Source organism: Pan troglodytes, chromosome 6 (genome assembly GCF_028858775.2).
Source record: "Pan troglodytes isolate AG18354 chromosome 6, NHGRI_mPanTro3-v2.0_pri, whole genome shotgun sequence".
Taxonomy (NCBI): domain Eukaryota; kingdom Metazoa; phylum Chordata; class Mammalia; order Primates; family Hominidae; genus Pan; species Pan troglodytes.
The window spans coordinates 153,028,214-153,051,427 of NC_072404.2; the positions used below are offsets into that span (position 1 = coordinate 153,028,214).

The window sequence follows — 23,214 nt, forward strand, 5'->3', positions numbered from 1 at the left end:
CTGAACCAGTAAAAAGGGTATAGCAGAGAAAGCAAATTCTTTAATTTGGGCTTAAAATATGTATATTCAAAAAAATCAAAGGCATTCCAGCAGGAAAAAGATCTGAAGTCTCTTTATGTAGTAGGCACCGATGCCTCTGAAAAGGCATGGAGACCTGCTTTGGCGTGTCCACTGCGGGGCAATTCCTGGGCTCCTGGGTGTCTGTGTACAGGAGTCCCTGGGCTCAGGGCTGGTGGTTGAGTGTGGAGGTTTGAACGGTGTGTCTGGGGGTTGCTGGCAGGTAGAGTAGGATGCCCTCAAACCTGGGAAGTAGGTACACTGGCTGTGTTAAGAAGCCAGAGGAGCTGTCTATGAGGAGCTGCATGAGAAGGGGAAACAGAACTACTCCCCAGAAGCCATGGGGTTCAAAATTACAGAGTTACAGAGAGGTGGAGATTTCTCTGTGTGTTTCCATGCTGCTATATTCCAGCACTGAGAACCAAGAACACTGCCTGACACAGTTATTCTGAAAGGAAAGGGGGAGGGAAGAAAGGAGAAAGGGCTTCTGATATAGGGCTCCCTCCCCACTTAACCCCTCAATCAGCCCCGGTCTGGAGAATTGGTGGCTTAGGAAACATTAGGAGACAAAACCCCCACCGGGACATAGACATTCTCGTAATAAGCAATCCCAAAAGCAACAGTAATGAGGTGCCCTCGGACTGTTTGAGGAATGGAAGCCCTCTGCCCACAATAGGGAAAAAATAGTGCGGCTGGGTGCAGTGACTCACGCCTGTAATCCCAGAACTTTGGGAGGCCGAGGCAGGAAGATTACATGAGGCTGGGAGTTCAAGACCAGCCTGGCCAACGTGTCAAAAGCCTGTCTCTACTAAAAATACAAAAAATTACCTGGGCATGGTGGCGGGCGCCTGTAATCCCAGCTACCCAGGAGGCTGAGGCATGAGAATCACTTGAACCTGGGAGGTGGAGGTTGCAGTGAACTGAGACTGTGCCACTGCACTCCAGGCTGGGTGACAGAGCAAGATTCCATCTCAAAAAAAAAAAAAAAGAAAGAAAGAAAGAAAAAAAAGGAAAGGAAAAAGAAAAAGAAAGCATAGAGGCTGCATGACAATTATAGCTGAACAACTATAATATTTTTGTGAGCACAAATCAGATATCTTCTGGGGACCCACAGGACTATCTGATAGAAGGGCTATTTTGCAGAAGACTGAGGTCTTACATAGACTGCGTAGAGTTAAAAACAGTTGCATCTGTATTACTGCGGCTCATGTGATGCCACCTGTGTCTACAGGTTAGTTAAACCTTGGAATATTTATTTGGGAACAGTTGCAGGAGTGGAGAGAAAACAGACAGAACCAGGGATTACAGGCATCAGACACCGTGCCCAGCCCTGAAAAATTGTTTTGATCTCATAGAAATTATACTCTCCTGTGAGAGACAGACAACAAACAAGAGAGATTAGTATATAATATATTGACAGAAATAAGTACTAAAAAGAAAATTAAAGAGAGAAAGGGAGATAAGAAACATCAAGAGTAGCAGAAAATTGAAGTTGTAGACAGGTGGACCAGGGAAGGTTTCACTGAATATTTTGACAAACACCCAAAGGAAGTGAGAGAGTTCACCACGTGGATATCTGAGGGAAAAACATTCTAGGCAAAGGGCACAGCCAGTGCAAAGCTCAGAGGCATGAGGATGTCAGGATGCTAAGGAGCGGCCGGGGGCCAGTGTGGGGGAGTAGACATGAGGTCAGATGATAACAGCAGGCCAGATTATGCTGTGTTGCAGATCGTGGTTAAGACACTGGCTTTTTTTCCTGAAAGAGAATAAGAAATTCAAAGGTCACAGTGATAATTTCCCATATGAGGTGATGGGGGCCTGAACTGGAGTGACAAGAATGGAACAAAAAGGAAAGGCAGAGGCACAAGAGTGACTGAGAGCACACAGCCCTCTTCCCAGCCCCACACCGGCCTCCACTAAGGTCAGCGTGAATTCCTCATACTTTGTCCTTAAGTAGTTCAGTAGAATCATCAGCAGCTCAGGAGGGCTTCAATCCTACCCCTTGGTCAGCTTTGCTGTTCATGTGTATGCTGGGCTGACAGCACACCTGACAGTCTCATGCTGTGTTATGGTTGGAATTGCCTCTCAAGTACCGCAGGAAAACTCACTTGATGCTCTTCGAACAGCGTGTTTTGTTCTGTTCTGAGAAACACATTATCAGAAGCATTCTGCATATGAAGTGTTTATGTTGATGTTCCTAGCACCTCCCCTGAGTAACCTCAGATGTGCAGGTAGATTCTAGATACTAGGCTGAACCCCACCTAGGCAGGCTCAATTCCATGACCTCCCGAGAGACCTACAGGGAGAAAGAACAGCAGTGTCTGTGTGTTGTTGTTTGAACCTGAAATAAAAAGTTGTCTATTCAGATAGCCAGTGTATTTTATATTTTTCATCTGTAGAGAAAGAAAACCGAAATCTTACAGCAGAAAGCCAAGGGTAAAAAAAGACTGTGAGCTGAATATAAGAACTAGAAAGACACACAAAAAACCTTTCCTCTTCCTGAGAAGCGGCCAATCGGGGCTCACAGGAGAAACAATTTGGTAAGAACCAAATTGCTAGGATTGTGTTAATTCAAAGCTAACGTTCATGACTGGTTACAAAGAATGATACATCCATCATGTTTTGAGCACTGGATTAAGTTTGGTAAAAACTACAGTCACAACAGTACAGGATTCTTTTTAAGGGAGGAAAATGGTACATGTCTGTATCTCAACAATTTACCCTTAAACTAAAATTTGTACCAAATCACACTCTTAAACGGTTACATGTGACTTATGTTAGTGGATTTAATACTTCTTTTTAATGAGAAGAAAGTGATAGGCACAAAGTTCCTCTGATAGGCTTCAACAGAAAGCTACAGCAAGCCTGTGGTCCCTGATACTCAGGAGGCTGAGGCAGTAGGATCACTTGAGCCCAGGAGTTTGAGGCTGCAGTGAGCCAGGATCACATCGCCGCATTCCAACCTGGGTGACATGGCAGAATTCTGTCTCTAAAACAAACACACAAACAAACAAAAAAACAGAAAGCTATGACGTGAATCTTAGGAGAAGTCTACACCTTGGAATTCATTTGGGTGACTATCGCGTACTGCCACCATCTTTTGGAAATCTTCTTACAATTCAGGCACAGTTATTGAGATATAAAACAAATATTGCAGCCAGTCTTTATAACAAGCATGGCGAAGGGCCTGATAAGTTTGAATGGGTTTGCACAAGTCTAATCAAATGATACTAACAAACTGATGCCCTCAGAGATGCCAGGCGGAGAGTCATGGGGAATGATACTCACTGTGCCCCTCCATCTAGATTACTGGGCAGCTCAGGTATTCCTTCTGCCTCTTCCCTCATGCTCATGATACATTAAAAAGGGTTCCAGCCTAATGAACTTGAAGAAATCCTTAAAAATCCATAATTCTATTTCCCACCCTGGCTCTCATTTTACCCAAGGACACTTCATATTTCATCATTCTTATTATTGAAGTTCTCTGTACTTTGTTGCCCTTGTTTCTTGTTTCTGCTTCTTTAAAATTTGCCTGCTTCTCTTTTCTCTTATTTCTTTTTCCCCATTTGTTTTTCTATGCTTCTCAGCTTAGAAGTCAGTATACAACCACGGCCGGTCACTAGTTTCAACTCATCAGATGCAATCTTCCTGATTTTGGCTCTTTACAGGTGGTTTTGTGGCTGTTCCTTGTCATATTTTTACACGCTCTTCAAGGTTATTATTTGTGCCAGCAGGTCAAAGTTGCCAGGTGTCTTATAGTAGAGTAATTGAAGGATTGATATGCACGCAAATATGGATATAAATATAATTACAGGTACACAGACACTAATAAGTAGAAATTCATACCATTAGAGCCCTACACACACACACACCCATGTGCATTCACAAATTTCAAGCAGACAGACTTGAGTGAAGATGGGCTAGACATATTACAGAAGTCATAACAAAACAAGTTAATAGAAAATGGTGTTTCTATGTCTTGGTGGCTTTCTCTAGTTCTGAGGTAGCATATCACGGGTACAGCAGAGATTTGAGCCTTAGTATAAACTAGGAAATCCCAAACACTTTGTCTTTTTCAGTCCTTGCTGGTGTGACAGTACCATAAACACCATCTTACTTGTATTATGAATCCTGACATGTTTCCATTATCAGTTTACTTTGTGGAAATAGAATTATTTTCTTAAAGTTCACAGCTTAATATTTCTAACCAAAAATTTAGAGATATTTGCTCTGATACGGAATACTGTATTTCTAGTTAAGAAGCGATATCAAGCTGTGGTAAGTTAGTTATCCTTTCACTGCCATTTTTCACATTCCAAGCTATTTGGTGACATAATTAAGGCAGTCTTCCAGCCAATCTAGTCCAGGAAGACCCACAGACATCTCAGTCATTGTTTACTCAACACCGTACCTCCAGTTGGTAATGTTTTCACTGACACATACACACCCGCCCATTTCATTTTTTAATGAGGACATCATACGCACAGAGATTTGCCAGGAGGCTAGCTGTGTAATATACACATTACCCACACTGTAAACAGAGCTCACTTCTGCCATGCCAAGTAGGTACGACTTACCCAGCTAAGGGAACTGAGACCCTATGAGACTGTGCAACTTGCCCAAGAAAGACTAGCTAAGAGTGGAAGTCTTTCTAACCCAAAGCCATCTCTATGTGTTACAGCTTACTGTTTTCCTCTTTTCTTTGCTAGTGGTAGCCTGGGGGACCAAGACTGATGAGGATAGATAAGAAATATGATATTTAACGTGATTGCTTCATATGATCTGTTCTCATGAGATCCCTAGGGGAACTGACTAATGACAACCACACATGACCCCCTGTGCCAAGATGGCAAAAAGCAGTCTCTGTTCTCCACGAGAATGAAATAAAATGCACTGCAAAAGGCATGGCACTGGCTAAACAGGGCATAAAACCTTACACAAGTCAGCTACCTGCATGTGTTAAATCCCCCTCTAAAGAGCCTTAAAAAGGAGGCAGGAATTCAGACGTCCTGGATTATAAATATAACAATACTTAAATGGCAGGGTTGATCTGGTGACAGGTGTCTGTGTGTGTATGTGTCTCTCTCTCAACAAGCACCTCATTGAACTCATTCATTCATTCAATGTTAAGTAACACAGGGTAACTATTCAGTGCAATCACTTATCCTCAGTGTGGGGAATACACGAGAGGACAACAAGGGCAGAGTTCCTGAGCTAAATGGAGCTTATGCTGTAGTGTTGGAGACAGATAAATAAGCGAGCAATTTTTAAAAGTATGATAGCTAGTAAGTGGTGTGTGCTATAAAAGGTTGACAGAATGGTGAAGGAGCAACAGGGGAGGGACAGCCTGACTGTCAGCTGGGCTAGTTGTTTCACCTCACAAGCTCAGTCCTTAACTTTCCTCGAGGAAACAGAGGTAGCAGATGATGCTAAGACTCTCCAAACCTAGTACTCTGAGTTGTCTCTTTTGGCTCTGTTTCTTGGAACCACTTTCATTCAAGGAGGAATGATTATAGTGGTCAATATTTATTGAGTGCCTATGATTTGCCAGCCTGCTGTTATATATGCATTAACTCATTTAATTTTCACAACAACCACAAGAAGCAGTATAATCCCATTTTCCAGATGTAAAACTTAGGCTTAACGAGGTTAAAACAAGGACCAGTGTCACACAACTCAAAGCCTGGAAATCAGGATTCAAAACCAGGTCATCTGATTCCAAAGCTCACACGCTTCATCAACACATTACCTGCACCCCCTTAAATGAAGGCATCAATGCAGGATTTTCCATTTCCTCGTGTTTTTAAAGCATCACCTTCTGAATATGTATCCACCTCGTCAATGTGGCAGGGAACAACAACAACAAGCTCCTAACAAACAGAGACAATACCAACTTTGGGGGCCAGTAGTGGTTTTGGAGTAACCGATAATGCAAATAATGCTTCCATCAAGATTGAGTGCCTCTAAGCAACAGGAATACTGGTTAAACCCCAGTACTGTGGGTCCCTGCCCCTGGAAAACATTGCAAGAAGAGAAACCATTTCTGTACACCTGGGCATTGCCTAGGTAACATGTAAGCCTTATGCTAAATCAGATGCAAATTATTTTTATTACTAGGTAACAGGACCATACAATATCCAATAACAACAGAACTGCTTCACAGAAACACACACCCTTACACAAACACGCAAATGCAGCCTCAATCTAAAATTGTCATGACAGAAAAGATGACAATTATTCTCAGAGGTTCAAACTCTAAGAATAAAATAAGACACATGCATTTTGGCTTAATGAAAGTTTAGTATAAAGGCAAAAGAACTGCACAAAGATAGAAAAAAGTCATAAAGCTCTAGAGAGTGAGTAAGCCTCTGTGACTCTTTTTTTCCTTTATCTTTAGGTAGAAGTGAACAACCCAACCCAACGTGACTACTTCAAAAGGTTGTTGTTATGGATCAGAGACGAGTATGAGTCCTAGGAAAACTGCAAAGCATTGTGTGAGCATTTCTCAAATACTTTTCCACTGACTCCTAAGATCCTACAAAATGGCAGTGGGTGTTCTGTGGGGAAATTATAGGTTCCACAATCCTCCCATCCACTCAAAAAAAAGTAGGAAATCCTGCATACCTTATATGCTTCGTTGAGCTTCACAGGACCTATTTGCATATTAAAGTCATTCAGTGTTTTCAAAATTTATGGTCATGAGCTCTTTTTAATGTATAATGCCGTATATTGTTTTCTTTTGAGTTTAGTGTTCTCCAGAACACAATTTTGGGTAAAAAGAAAATGGGCTGTGCAAATAGACAATGGTACTATTGATCCAGGGTCACCTAGAAGTGACAGAATCCTAAAGATCCCTTGGCTTCATAGCCTACATATACTATCACTATCCCCATCACATGAAGTGAGCAGTATCAGCACTAGATTCTCCTTTAATATACAGACAGCACTTGGTACCAAATTATAACGATCCCCATGACAGTTGTCATAGTAACAATGGCTAACATGTCCTGAGGGTCTACCATGTGCCAGACACTGTTCTAAGTGTGCATGTGAACGATCTCATGGAAATGCTGAGCTATCAGGCCAGACACCTAAAGGGTGACATTACTTCCGCCGCTGAGAGCACCCCACTCTCTCCCTCTCTCATATCCACTGACTAGGAACTCAGTAGCAGACAGTGTGTCTGTGAAAATTCTTTTCTTATTTTTGTTGATGGCTACACTTTCCATGAGTCATCTTGATTCATTAGATCCTCAATATCCTAATGGTGAAAAAGGCCCCTGGCAGAGAATGGCTGGCACCCAAACAACTCAGAGAGCTGGCTTTGCCTCCTGGGCTTTATTGCCACACACGTGGTTCCCTCTGACAGCCTGCACCCAGCTCAGCCAAACTGCCATCTGGGGTGCAGATCATGAGACTGCTGTGCCAGACAACTGGCATTTGAGGCTGACAGAGCAGGAGAAACATGCAGGCAGATCTTGGTGCATTCTAAGTCCAACACTGGTGCTCCATGTTACACACCAGCTAGACCTGAATACGCAGATGGCCAGAAAGTACCCAGTAATGCATGTCGGGCTCTGATTGCCTCATCTTCTCACCCACACACACAGATGCATGGGAACCAGCATTTTCACAAGCTGCTGCCTGGTGCTCATTCTTCCGGAGATGAAACAGACAAGGTGTAACTGGGCTCAAAGTCATTTTCATTTTTAAACAGCAGAAAGCTGAAAGTTTCCTTCAAGTAGGGCAGAGAGTTATGACCCTTGTACTCTTCTTGAAAGTTTCTTCCAAGAATCTAAGGACATGACCAGCATTCCTGTGTGCAAATATTGTGATACCCCATTACAGACAATGATGAGGCTTCTGATTCACCAATAAGAAGACACAGCTTGTGAGATGAGATCACAGAATGGGTTACTTTGATTTGTCCCACTCAGTTGTCCCCAGTCATGACTTGGTAAGAATATGGATGCTACACACAGCAGCAAAATGACAGGTGAAGCCATAAGAGTCTTAGTGTTGGAATCATCCCAAATATAAGGCCTTGTTAAGCCAAAGTCCAACCAAATCTGCTAATTAGCTTGTTCAGCTCCATGACATTGAACCATAGTAGGTACAGAAGAGGAGGAAAATGAATACAAACATTTGTTAACTGATTTTATCCCTCTACTGATTCTGAGAGGTAGATTTAATCACCACTATTTTACAGAGGAAACTGAGGCTAAGAAAGGCAGAGCAGAACTTGCATTTTTATCTAGATATTTTTGTCTCTGGATCTGTGAAGCTCTTGCCCTCCAATCCTCCAACTCTCATATCACATGGCCTCTCTAACACAATTCATTCACTTTCTCAATAAAACTGTATTTGGCAAATTGCAAGCAACGTTAGAAGAAACCTTAGAATTAAGGCCGGGTGTCACAGGTGGGGTTAAGCCATTTTCACCAAACATTATCTACAAGGAAAAGACTAAAGCAAAATACAAGAACAAAACAATAACAAAAGCAAAGCAGTACCCATTAGCTGGTCCACAAAGAGGGTAGCATGCGCACATTTAAAAATAGAGAAGATATGTCTGGTAACAGCATCCTGAAGTCTGACAGTTCCATTTTTCCTCTTACACAACCTACATGCTCACTCACCTCACCATCTACCTACTCTGTTCCCTGCAGCTCCCAGCTTCTGACACCAACCTGCCTGTCTGCTCACTTACACCTCAACCACATACCACTCCACCTAAACACTCAAGCCTGCTGTAGACGCACCTGTGTGCATACGTGTCCGCGAGCCTATGTAACTGTGGTATCTGCATGGCTAGATAAGGTAACTCGACTTATAGAATGGCTACTATATTAGGTTCCCAGCACTGCCCTAAGAAAGCAAAGAAGCCATAAAGCTCTGGATAGTGAGTAAGCCTCTCTGACTCTTCTTTATCTTTAGGTAGAAGTGAACAGCCCGATATGACCACCCCAAAAGGTTGCTGTTATGGATCAGAGATGATGAGTATGAGTCCTAGGAAAACTGCAAACATTGTGTGAGCATTTCTCAAATACTTTTCCACTGAATACTAAGATCCCACTCAATGGCAATGGGTGTTCTGTGGGGAACCCAAACTGGGTAGCTTAAAACAACAGAAATGTATTCTCTCACACTCCTAGAGGCTAGAAGTCCGAAATCAAGGTTTCAACAAGGTTGAACACCCTTTTGAAGGCCTGGAGGGAGAATGAATTTCATGCCTGTCTCTTAGCTTCTGAGGAGAGCCACGATCCTCGGAGGGCCTCGGCTTGCAGCTGCCTCACTCTAATTCTTGCCCCCATCACCACATGGCCTTCTTCTCTATGTGTGTATCTCTGTGTGTCTTTTTTTTTTTTTTTTTTTTTTTTTTGGAGACGGAGTTTCGCTCTTTTTGCCCAGGCTGGAGTGCAATGGCACGACCTCGGCTTACCGCAACCTCCGCCTCCTGGGTTCAAGCGATTCTCCTGCCTCAGCCTCCTGTAATGCCGCCGGGATTACAGGCATGCGTCACTACCCCGGCTAATTTTGTATTTTTAGTAGAGATGCGGTTTCTCCATGTTAGTCAGGCTGGTCTTGAACTCCCGACCTCAGGTGATCCACCTGCCTCGGCTTCCCAAAGTGCTGGGATTACAGGCATGAACCACCGCGCCCAGCGTGTGTCTTCTCTTATAAGGGCACATGTCACGCTGGATTAGGGCCCACTCTACTCCAGTATGAACTCATCCTAATTAATTACATCTGCAACAACCCTATGTGCAAATCAAGTTACATTCTGAGGTACTGAAGTCCTGAGGCATCAGGACTTCAATGTATCTTTTGGAGTACACTATTTAGCCCATCACAGCCACTACACACCAGGTGTGAGAACCAGGCCACGGTTTTTGGTCCTGACACTCTGTTTCTGAAGTGGATCACTGTCTCTCTACCCTGACAGTGAAGAGAATCATCTGTAGATCTGGTTGTTTGTTTTTGACACCAGGCTGAGTCCCACTCCCTAGAGATCCTGATGTGGTACATCCAGAATGGGAACCAACACTTTAAAGGTAAGATTAAAAGGTAAAATGGCATAATTGACTATAATGCTCATCCAGAAATAAGAATCGCTGTGGTCTATCTCAGTAGCAATACTTTAAATCGGGAAACTGAGGCAAAAAAAGGCAAAGTGATATGTCCCAACTTTACTCAGTACATAAATGGAACAGCAGGTTTTCAAACCCAGGTCAGTCCACACAAAGTCTATTTCCTTCTGACCACCCATGCTACCCATCTGTGCCTATTCAGGTCTGTGTGACCACGGTGGGTGTATAATTTGCATATCAATGTAGGCAAGTTTCTTTCAAGTCTGAGTAGGTGCACGATGGTATGGACTCCAGGGATTACTACTGGAGGGGTGAGCTCCTTTAGGTACAAATATTTGGCTAAACATGTTTGTATAGCCTAGCCCCAGAGCATGAGAACAGTTTCTATCTGGCTGTGCCCGCTAAACGGTGAGGCACTGGGTACTCAACCCAGTTCACAAACACTGACAGAATAAATGAATGAATAAATGAATAAATGTACATAAAAATAAATGTCACCAAACGACAGTGATTCTGGCTGGAATTTTATTTCAGGTTTCCGGTGCCCATAATCAGGTTGGGAAACAGTGATCTTTCTACTTCAATTTCATTACTTTTGCATCCTTTTATTTTATCTAGACCAGAAAAAGAAACAGTTGCTAATTTGGGAACTGTTGCCAATTTGGGAACAAATTTAATTCCATTACGTATCTGCTCACAGGTATTCTACAGTATTAAATGTTGCCACCAGAGAGCTGTAGAACAGGAAAGGTCACGTGGTTTAGGTTTAGCCCTGAAGCTTGGGAACAAACTCTCCTACAGCTGTTTTAGGGTTTTGGAAGTCACTGCCTGGCTTTCAGTACCCTCCAATATCAGTCCCCAAATATCAATCCACATGGCAGCAGGAGGTCCTGGCTTTGCAGGACAGTTTTAGTTTTACATAGATGCCCTAATGTCCCATAAGCTAGGGTGATGCAGTTCTGGTTTATCCCTAATGTTACGGCATCACTATTAACAGCAGCCACTTTCACCCTCAAAAGTGTCTTGGTTTAGACAATGTATTATACAGTCATGCTTCCTAAGCCCACCAGTATTTACAATATGCACTCCAAGTTTTGTTTCAAAAAACCTAACTCCATTCTTACTTCCATTTTTCTCTGACACATGCTCATGCACGGCTCATGATTGCCACCTCGTTTGTACAGAGCTTGCCCCACCTCTGAGTTTGCTCATGTTCCTCTTCCCTGCCCTAAATGTTCTCCTTCTTCAAAATCACTTACGTAAATCTTACCCATCTTTCAAAACTGAGCTCGAACCCCATTTCCATGAAGCTGCCTCTGTCTGCTTCAACCCACACTGACTTCTTCCTTCTCTTAACTTCTACTTGTGACATTTGCTTTGCTAAAATAGGGAAGGAGTGAAAGGCACATGGTAGATGATGGATTCACTCCTCCCCTGAGCACTCTGCCTGTACTTTGTTTAGGAGCCTGCAGGTAGTACCTGGTTATGGTAATTTAGTCCCAGCCCCAACAGGTAGGCTTTCTTCAAAGGTGGTTCATTAAAAGAAATTAGAATATAAATACATGATCTGCTTATGCATACTTTTTTCCCAAAAAAGACTGTTGTTCTAAGAAAACTGCAAACAGAGCATTTAAACTAAAGACTCGCCTGGAGATCTCTGTGACCTCTTGCCCAAAGCAGCTGAGAGTCCCCAACTACAGCATCCTTGAAACATGGCCACCCACGTTATCCACAAACACACATCCCACCAGTCAATCTCTCCAGGCACCTTGTTCGCTTGCTGGGAAGCTCAGGCTGACAAAGTTCTTTGTTATCACACGGTATCTCTCAAAGTTAGGTTTGCGACCCATCTGCATCAGAATTATTTGAGGTGCTTGTTAAAATCACAGACTCCCAGCCAGGTGTGGTAGCTCACGCCTGTAATCCCAGCAATTTGGGAGGCCGAGGCGGGTGGATCCCCTGAGGTCAGGAGTTTGAGACCAGCCTGGTCAACCTGGTGAAACCCCGTCTCTACTAAAAATACAAAAATCAGCTGGGTGTGGTGACTTGCACCTGTAACCCGAGCTACTCAGGAGGCTGAGGCAGGAGAATTTCTTGAACCCGGGAGGCGGAGGTTGCAGTGAGCCGAGATCACACCACTGCACTCCAGCCTGGGCAGCCAAGCAAGACTACATCCAAAAAAAAAAAAAAAAAAAAAAATTGGAGACTCCCAAGTCCAACTCCAAGCATACTGAATCAGCATTTGGAGCAAAGAGGGAAACAGGAGTGTGCATTGTTAGGTTTCCCAGGTAATGTTTGTTTATTGTTATAAAGTTAGAGTCGGTGGATTCTACCTCTATGACTTTTCCATTTCTAACAACAGATAGCAAGTCACTTCTCTTTTCTTCAAATTAACTCTTCAAATACTGGAAGACATCTCTCTGCCTTCGCTCCTAATACTCAGCTGTAGCCCATGTAATCTAACATTTCTTTACAACAAGCTTCCATCCCCTAAACCAACTTGGGCACCCCACTCTGGGTCCTCTGCTGCTTGCCAATGTCTCTCTCAAAATGGGATGCCCAGAGATGACATGCGCCTCACAGTGTGAGGTGGGGAGAGAGACTGAGAGGATTTTCAGTGCTTTCAGTACACACTGCCAATTTTGTGAAGGACAGTGTATCTACTTACACTCCTGGCAGCTGATGATGAGCCTGCCCATTTCAGCCTAAACCAACCAGCAGCAACTATTACCATTTTATAAATCTTTGCTAATTTAATAGGCACATGAAGTTGACTCCTGAGTTGTTTTAATTGGGATGCCTTTGTATTCTTCAGATATCTATTGGCAATTGGTAGTTCTTTTGTAAATTTCCTGTCCTTGTCCTTCCTGGGTTTTTTCTTTTTTTGCCTTTAATTCATTAGGTCAGTTGCTGAGCCAAGTAAGCCCTTTCTATGTATCATCTCACCAAACCCTCAAAACAGTGTTTCCCCCACTTTATAGGTAAAGAAACTGAGCTTCAAGAAACTTATAGCAGTTAAGTCTTCAGCTTCCTCACTGATTTATTCCTTCATTTAATCAACATTTTTTTGGAGGAGAATTCTTCATCTTTCAGACGTTTTGTAATATGAGTTAATAGGGCCAAGTACCTGGTATGAAATTATGAGGAAGCTTCAGAAGGAAACTGGGAACGTTCTCAACTCTGTTTCTTCCTACTTCTACCTAAAATTTCCTTTATTCTCTTTGTTGCTTTTCCTGGCCTAAAGGTATTAGTGAACAAGTAATAATCATTCAGTGGATAGCAATGCTATTTACTGATACAAAGTTTAAAGAGGATATATGTATCTGTTCATATGTTTGTCAAGAGAGGTAGCCATCCCCTAAAAAGTAACAGAAAGGGATTAAAGGGAGCAATTTGGAAATAAGGGATGACTCTGTATAAAATCATAGTCCATCAGTAGAAATTGTTCAAAAGTATATATGTAAGTAATACTGGCTTTCATTTTTTCCATTTTATATTATCTTACATCCCAGGACCAGTGTTTACGCAATTAACCAAGACACTAATGTTAATTCATTATTTACAGCATTTTAGTCCAAACAGCTGAGCTTCTCATGGATTTCGTTAATTCAATCCAATTCCATGCAATTATACTTTAATTAAAAATACATATGCATAAAGTTGAAATCCTGATATTTAAGTCAATTAAATTTACAACAAAATTACAAGAGAAGCAAATGATTAATTACAGGTCTAGAAACAAAAATAAATTAATAAAAAAGAATTTAATCCTACTCTCTGTTTTAGAAGGTAGCCAAGGCCCAAAGATCATGAGTTCTCAATGTCACACACTGAGCAGTAACATTGAGATTCAGCTCCAGGTTTCCCGACTTCCAATCCAGAGCCTGTTCATCCGGGTCTTTCCCTGACATTGATTCCCAACTTCACTTAAACAGGTCCTGTTCTCCCCAGAACTCTCAAAACTCTCCAAATGAAATTTATAAACAAGGAGTTAAAACAGCTAAAGCAACAAAAAAGGTCTTGGTTCTGGGACTTTGTGCTTTTAGGCAGCCTGGTTAAAATCGTTGGGGGCTATACATATCCTTCTATAAGCTTTGATGGAAACTCGATTTATTCCATATTAGTTATTAACAAACACATATTCATTTGCAATTTCAAGGCCCTACATCTTGCTGCAAATATTTCTTTCACATAATAAACAAATATTTTTTTAAAAAAGAAAAAAGCATTCTATAAATTCTGGTGCTAATTTCCCCAAATAAGAAGGAATACATCTTTTCTTTCTTCTTTACTATCCTAAGCTTCCCATTACTGTCTGTTTGGACCAATCATTTAAAACTACACACAAACTTTAAGTTCAATTTCTCAACACTATGGTTTTGATATCTCCACAATGCACCACCTGGCAACCACACTTACCTCACAACATAAAGAGAATTTTAACCCTCTAAATAGATTGTTCTAAATAGGGACACAAAGCAAATTTTAAACAACAAAAGTTAACTCCAATTGACCTGACTGTTGATTGCTTATATTATTTCTAGAATTGTATCCTCCAGAACTTAGTCTGGATTATTTGTTAGCCTACACCCATTCCCAGCACAGGTGTTTCCCTCTCTTTCCACCTTCACCCACCAGTAAAGCCCCCACTGTGGCCACTTCCCTACAGACAGAGCCCCTTCCTCCACACACAGGCCTTGGCCCCACACCAACAACTCCTCCATAAGGAGACACTACCTCGTACACATTTACCCTCTGCCCCCCCACCAACACACAACAACCTACCCTGGGCATCATTATAAAGTAACACGTGACACCAAGGCCTGGCCTGCATAAGTGAACCCTAAAACCATTACGAGCGACAACCTGAAAGCCATGTTAACTTGAGAAACTCTCTGCAAACCTTGAAAACATCCGGAAAGTTTTCCATCTCACAAGGACAGGCTCGTTCAAACCTCCCCTTGGAAATTTAGGCAAGGTGACCCCTCTATTCATTCAGATCCACAGGCCTTCCCCCAGCAAGACGGAGCGCACACTCACTGCAAATCTGACTTGGCAGTTTTCCTCTCCAAGGTAGCAGAGGTCTCCCGAGACGTTGGTCTCCAGCCACAGGTGTTCTCCATTCACGGCATTCTCCTGCAAGGAAAAGACCCACCTGACATCAATTTTTTTTTCCAGGGATAAGGAAAACTATTTCAAATTTAAATTTGGGATACAAGAAAGTTAGTGAAACCAAGGAGTCTAAACATTTCTCATTTGACCACTAAAAGTACTGCTAGAGTTGATTCTACCGAAATTCTAAAAAGGGAGAAAGGTGTTTGGAAAAACTTTGAGCTATAACTAAAATAAACATTAGGTTTATAGCTGCTTTATCCATGGAGGTGGTCATTTTTGAAACATATTCAACAAATGAGGAAAAAACATCTCTAAATAGTTCGATGTCAAACCTTATTCACCAGGCCCACCACTGCAAATGTCATGACAACTGAGACTAAAATTATATTAAAATTTGACTTTGCTTAGTGAATAAGCTTAACAAATTAGCTAAAAAGGAGGATGGTAACATTAAAGTATTTTAAGTAAAGACAGTTTGAAAACACAGTTATACCAGTAATAGGTAAATTATATTTCTAAGGGCAGAGGCTTCTTAAAACTAAGTCCCTGTGTACTCAAAGCGTAATACGTTTCTGCTAATTCACATCTTACTAATTCAGTAAGGTCTTCACCCAATTACTTCTCAATTTTTCAAACTAAATGTTATTGCTTCTAAAAATATTCATATACTTTGGATGGGGAACAGAGCTGCTAGAATGTATGACCTGATGAGCAACAATCCTATTTTCCAGAAACGTGTAGTGCGGTATTGGGGAAAGGGGGAAGCAAACTGTTTTTTTTTTTTTTTAATCGTATGATGAATAGAATTCCATATTCCTTCTTATGGGACTCTACCTTGGAAATTATAGATTTATATATTAATTGTATATTTTGCTCATTTGCTTAAAAGGAGCTCTGAGCTGTTAGGGAAAGTATTGTATTAGATTAACCATAAAGAAACAAGACTAAGTCTCCATGGCTTACAGGAAAATTACTCTTGTTTTTATCTTATTCATCAGATGTACATGGGCATGTAATTATTTTTTATGGGGGATACTATGGACTAAACTGTGTCTCCTCAAAAATCATATGTTGGCCAGACACAGTGGCTCACACCTGTAATCCCAGCACTTTGGGAGGCCGAGGTGGGCAGAACACTTGAAGTCAGGAGTTTGAGACCAGCCTGGCCAACATGGTGAAACTTCATCTCAACTAAAAAAATACAAAAATTAGCTGGGTGTGGTGGTGGGCGCCTGTTAATCCCAGCTATTCAGGAGGCTGAGGCAGGAGAATCACTTGAACCTGGGAGGTGGAGGCTGCAGTGAGCTAAGATCATGCCACTGCACTCCAGCCTGGGCGACAGAGTGAGACTCCATCTCAAAAAAAAAAAAAATTCCAATGTTGAATCCCTCACCCTCAATGTGATAGAATGTGGAGATGAGACTTTGGGAAGTAATGAGTTCATGGGGGTGGAGCCCTCATAATGGGATTAGTGTCCTTATAGAAGAGACACATGGGAGATTCCCCACATGCACACACCAAGGAAAAAGCCATGTGAGCACACGGCAAGAAAGCAGCTGTCCGCAAGTGAGGAAGAGGACTCTACCCAGGACTGGAATCTGCCAGCACCTTGACCTTGGACTTCCCAGCCACCAGAACTGTGGGAAATGAAGTCTGTTGTTTAAGCTAACAAGTCTGCCATTTTGTTATAGCAGCCTGAGCAGATGACTTCAATAAGAAATTCTATAGAATAATCATGTAATGAAAACCCATCTTATACATGAGCCACTTTTATTATAACCTACTCCAGCAGTGTCCACACGATAGCCCTTTGAATCTCAAAGCTTAGTACAGCAAAGCAGAAATATATACCAAATGGCCAGGAGCAGTGGCTCATGCCTGTAATCCCAGCACTTCAGGAGGCTGAGGCAGGCAAATCACTTGAGGCCAGGAGCTTGAGACCAGCCTGGACAACATGGTGAAACCCCATCTCTACTAAACATACAAAAATTAGCCAGGCATGGTGGTGGGCACCTGTAATCCCAGCTACTCAGGAGCCTGAGGCATGAGAATTGCTTGAAACCCAGGAGGCAGAGGTTGCAGTGAGCTGAGATTGTGCCATTGCACTCCAGTCTGGGCAATGGATCAATATGCTGACTCAAAAGAAAAGAGAAAAAAAAAGGAATATACACTAAATGACATTTGCTGGGAAAAAATACCAAGTGTCACCCATCTTTTAAAATAAACCTATTTCTTCAGATTCAGATAGAACATATTTTCCTTTCAGGGCCTAGTGACTCAAATAATTCTGGGGTAAGAACAACCAAAATTTGTATTGTGACATGTGATGTAGGTGCTTCAGGATCCAAGAAAGGTGGGTCCAAGTCCTGGACCACAGAAGTGAGGCAGGAAGGGACAAGAGAAGGTGAAAGTCACTAGGGATATAGATGTCAAGGGCTTCAGGACAACGCACAGGGAGACCCTGGGGGTAGGAGTGCACCATCCACATCTCCCAGTGCCTCAAAACCATTCCTAAAGGGAGAGCAACACTGACCAGGATCATTGCCCTCTACATCAAAGGGTGGACACCTGTTCACCAAAACTTTTTCTTCTCTACTGGTAATTTTTCCCTGTTGCAAGTTCAATTTTTTCAAGGAAGTCAATGGGAAAATAGGCTTCACCTCGCAGTCAACCTTGTGGGACAACAGCAGAGGCAAGAGAAGCATAGCTATGGGTTCAGACCCTAAAAGTTTTCAGATAGTGATGGATGATGACAACACTTTAAAAAAAGTAGAAAGGCACTTCTTCGCAAGCTATCCTGAAGGAATCAATCCACACAACCTAAAATATTCTACTACTGGGAACTTTTCTCCAACTCTAAGTTATAACCATTTATACAGAATAATGCCTTTTCATTTTGTTATTCTTTAATTTATTCAACAATTCTTTATTCGATAAAACTGGTGCCAGGCACTGAGATTCTGTGTTAATCAATGGAGAAAAATCTACCAGAGAAGATGGAACTAGATGCATAATAACAGCAGCCAATATGAGGCAAACCACAGCAAAATCCCACTAACTACTTTAGAAAGTGAAGTCTAAAATGTAGCAGTGGGTAAAATGTCAAAACCTACTGATAAAGCAATGAGCTTTCAGCTCCAAGAAAGTAATCTCTAAGCCCATGGAACGTCCTGCCTGATAAAAGTGTTTTTGTTTGTCTGGCGGCCTTGGGCCATAAGGTATCAGCTTGACCACCAGAGGGGCTAGAGGCTAATGTCAACCAAATGGGCAGTCAACCCTGTCTACAGGACCAACCCCCACTTAAAACTCTGGACATCAAGGTTCGAATGAGCTTTCCTGCTTGGCACTATGCCATGTATATTATAGCACATGGTTGCTGGGAGAAGTTAGCTAGTGAACCATGATTCTACGTGGAAAGGACTGTAATAAACCATAAATGTGAGTATTAACAGCTTTCAGAGAGTTCTATGAGTGTTTCTAGTGAGTTACTGAAGCTGAGTGTGGTCTTGGAGGTCCCGAACTTGCAACTGATGTCAGAAGAGAGGGTAGTCTCGGGGACTCTTGAATCCTGCATAAAGTTGTCTAGCCTGGGTGGCATTAGCACAAGAATGCAGTAGACAAATGAACTATTTTTGTTTTCTTTCTACAATTCTCATGAACCCTTCTCCAGCTCCATATTAATTAATGTGAGCTTTGGAGTCAGACTTATTGCCCAATAGTTGTATGACTTGGGGCCCTTCTCACTTTCCTAAACCCTATTTTACTCATCAGTCACATAAAAATCACTGTACCTCCCTTACAGGACTACAATGATGTTTAAACATAAAAATGCATAAAGCCCAATGTTCCGCATAAAACAAGAAGTTAATAGATGTTCATTATATTTATTATTGTTGCTGTTACTCTCTAGTTTCCCTTCTTCCTCCCAACCCACAGATGTTAGCATTAACTACGTTTCTCTCCTTGGTCTTTGTGGCCAAGACTGCTAGCCAGTCCTCAAAATAATTATTTCTCCTTTTCCTGGACACATAGTTAGACTTTATTTCCCCAGTCTCTCTTGCAATTAGGTGTGGCCAAATTCTGAACAGTGAAACAGAGCAGAAATTCCAGACTTGTTCCATTAAATCCTCCCACATACATTCCTCCATGATTTTTTGTCTTACTGGTCAATTGGGAAGTCAGGCTTTTGGAATCCTCTTGGTGAGATGTCAGAGTGATCCTCAGCATGGGTCACTGAATAGCTATGTGAGAAAGGGCCTGACTACCCAGCCAACCACCTGGAATAGTCTTGGTCTATGACATAGGTGAGACACTCTCTTGTATTAAGCCATTATACATTTGAGTCTTTCATTTGCCGCAGAGCCTCATTTACCCCAGCAAATGCAGGCCTCTTCCCTTTGCTTTTATTTTTGTCTAGGTTTCTTTTCATTATCTGAATATACCCCCAATTACTTACTATACGCTGGACAGTGCATCTAATTTCGGAGTCTTGTTTTCTTCTGCTCTGAACTCTGACACCCTCTCCGATTTATTTAACGTTAGTATAAATTTAGTTTCCCCCAAAAGAGAGCCATGATTGTGCCTCTCCCTTGTTCAGAATGCTTAGATGTTTTCCTATTTATAAAATAAAATCCAAATTCAACCTGGCATACTAGACTCCAATAACAGCATCAATCACTCTTTTATCCTTGTTGCTCTTTTATCCTTGTCACTTTTTGTTTGTTTGTTTTTGTTTGTTTGTTTGTTTGTTTTTGAGACAGGGCCGTGCTCTGTTGCCCAGGCTGGACTGCAATGGCATCACCACAGCTCACTGCAGCCTCAAACTGCTGGATTCAAGCAATCCTCCCACCTCAGCCTCCTGAGTAGCTGGATTACAGGCGTATGCCAACACACTGGGCTCCCTGTCACTCTTCTTGAAACATACCTCGCATTTCTCTTTTTGGTGCCATGTTTTTGTTCATTCTACTGTCCCTACCTGGAAACATCTTTCTCTCTTCTCTACACATGCATCTTGAAATACCATCTCAACTAGTATACAACTCAAAGAGTATCCATCTGTGCCAGACAGAAAAATAACTCTCCTATTTCTAAACAAAGATAACACTTCTTCTGTACTTGTGAGTGCTGAGACTCACAAGTCTGTATAGCTATATATATATTTACATTGATAGATTTACATCGATAGATCTATTCATCTAAGAGTGGAGATTCACCTAAATAGACATAAATACAGATTTCTAGATATAGGCATGTTTTCTTGCTCAAGTGCTACCGAAATTCTAGTAATGGTTATAGGTAAAAAGACAAAGGTGAGGTGAGTGTTTGAGACTGAATAACACAGTTAAAGAGTATGCTCACACAAGAAGCAAATACTCCACACAAAATGAAGATGCTTGCTTATAAAAATGTTTTGAAACAATGAGAATTATAAATATGTATCCTATGTAAATGTCCTTACAAAATCAAAAAGGAAAAAGAGTGGATTGCCTCCCCTTGAAAATCTTCAAGACAAGAATTGATAACACACCATGTTGGATGTTTTAGATTTGTGCTGTACAATATGCAGATGGCTACTGAGGACTTAAAATGTGGTTAGCACTAATTGAGATGTGCTTCTCTTTGAAAAATTCACAGCAGATTTTGAAGATTTAGTGTGAGAAAAGAATGTAAAACATCTCCCTAATAATTTTTATGTTGATTACATGTTGAAATAATATTTTGAATATATTTGCTTAAACAAAATATGGAATTAAAAATAATCTTACCTATTTCTTCTCACTTTTTAAAGTGTGGCTACTAGAAAATGTATCATTACAGCTCATATCTATTTCTATTGGACAGCGTTTGTTTAGATAATCACTTGCCTCGGGGCAGAAGGTTAGACCAAGACACTTCTCACAGGTCTGTGAAGTTACAGAATTCCATGATTTCCCTCGGCAGTCAGGGTGATTTGATTTAAAAACTCCCCCGTTCTCAGAAAATAAAGGAATGGTAAGAGTCCCTGAAATTAAGGTCGATTTGTCCCTTCATTTACGTGGCTGACCAGGACTGGGATCTTCACTGATTTATAGTGAGTAGTTCCTTATGCGCTGCTCAACAAACAGTCTCATTTATCAATTAATCTGACTTCAGTTTTTCGAAATGGGGCTGCGAGTGGGGAAAGATGTGGGGCTGTGGGTGATGACACTCAGACCTGATGAAGAGGGGGGCCTGACACCCAAAATTAAGGTCCAGGTCTCCTAGGACTCACAGGAAAGAGGACTGAAATGAGAACATGCACACACACGAGCACGCACGCACAAACACGCATGCACACACACAGCCCTGCCTCCTTCTGGCTTTTCATTCAAGGTTTCTAAAGATAAGATGACCTAGTTTCATAACCCAGTTTAAACCAATCCCACTGAAGACTCTGGTTCCTTAATCTTGTCCCTGAACCAAACTGTGAGGCAGTGCACCAACTGTGTAATGTTTCTATCTGCCTCAGAGAAAGTGTTTCTTAACATCGTCAACTAAAGGAAAGGAAAGGAAAGGTGGTTTGGACTGAAGATCTGGCTTTGTTTGTGTTGAGGCTCTGTTTTCCACAGCTCTTGGGACCGAAGAAAGTTTGCCAATGAGGAAGGAAAACAAAATAAAATCAAGGGTGCTGGGTTTAAAACCAATGTGCCCTTTAAGAAAGATCTTGGTGGCTTTTCCACCACTGTTCAGGGGGTTGTTTTAGGCAGTGTAATGGGCAAAAACAAATTATGAAATGGTGGGGACAGATGGGAGACACACTTCCTGGGCTCTCTGCTGCAGTACTACAAACAGGGAAGAGTGCTGGAAGTCCAAATGAAGCCTCCATTGGAAGGGAGACATGTGACATTTAAAAGAAGATACACATTATCTGTGGAACAGACAAGCTTCTAAATGGACTAATTCACTCTAAACTGGGAACTTGGAATCCATCCCAGGAGATGAGAATATTTTTTCCTTTTTAGGCATTACTTCCTTCCTTTCTAGTAATTTAACTTGTTTTACCCCAACTGGCTTGGCTGACAGGCATCATCCAGTGTCAGAGGGGGCAGCTGCTGCAGGCTGTCACTGTGGAAGTGAAAAGATGATGTCCTTGTGAAGAGTAGGAAGGCCAAAGTACTGTGTGCGCCTTAAGATCTAACACAATGCATTGAATTAGGAAGGAAATTTAAAGACAGTTACTTGGGATTAAAACGGCATAAATCCATTTATTTTTCAAGCAGACTTTGGAGTCATGCCTACCAAGCCTTTCAGGAACTAGAGATTATCTGAGTGCCTGTCAACTCCCAGCGAAATATCCCCTTCTCACTGACTGAGCAGAAAAACTGTAATCAATTCATCCCCTGACATCAGTAACCAAGCAGCTACTAGGTCTATGATGCTGCGCTCTCCACTCTGAAGAGAAAACAAGCAGAAAACATTGCCCCTCCTTTTAAGCAGCCTGAAATCTGACAGCCACAAATAAGAAAGTCAAACAAAAAGCACTAATTTGGTTCTAAGGTTTGTAAGACAATGCACTACCAACAGAGAGGTGTTGTGAGGATACAAAGCAAAGACTACATCAGATAAATAGAATCAGTTTGATTGAAAAGATGAGCATGGCTTGGCAGACAGCAAAAGAGAAAATCTCTAGAGGAAATAATTTTCATACTGGGTAGAGCCTAGTGTCCACTGCTGTCAATAGAAGACTCAGGCATCATACTGAAGACTGATCCAGATACTCTCCACACACCACTGCAGGTTCTATCCCTGACATGCACGGAGGAAAATGACTGTGCACAGGCAGCCTCAGTAAATATCTATTGCCGAAAAATCTTCAAAGAATGAGCCCATGTGGGACAGAGAATCCTAAAAGTCATAATAAGCCATTTGAGTAAAACACAGCAGGAGAGAATGTTTGGGATTTTGAGAAACAAGCTAAAACTAAGAGAGAGAG

At 41.8% G+C, this 23,214-nt stretch overlaps 1 protein-coding gene across 29 annotated transcripts in view; it reads right to left on the reverse strand.

Annotated features, from left to right (window-relative positions):
* DGKI (diacylglycerol kinase iota) overlaps positions 1-23,214 on the reverse strand; it is a 496,276-nt gene that overhangs the window by 310,057 nt on the left and 163,005 nt on the right. For all 29 annotated transcript variants that reach the window (XR_010159013.1, XR_010159015.1, XR_010159014.1 and 26 more), the window contains one exon: positions 15,189-15,284. Coding sequence is in view for 25 of the 29 variants with exons in the window: in XM_063815623.1 (XP_063671693.1) it covers positions 15,189-15,284 (96 nt within the window). In the remaining 4 variants the exon portion in view is untranslated. The remainder of the gene's footprint in view (positions 1-15,188; positions 15,285-23,214) is intronic.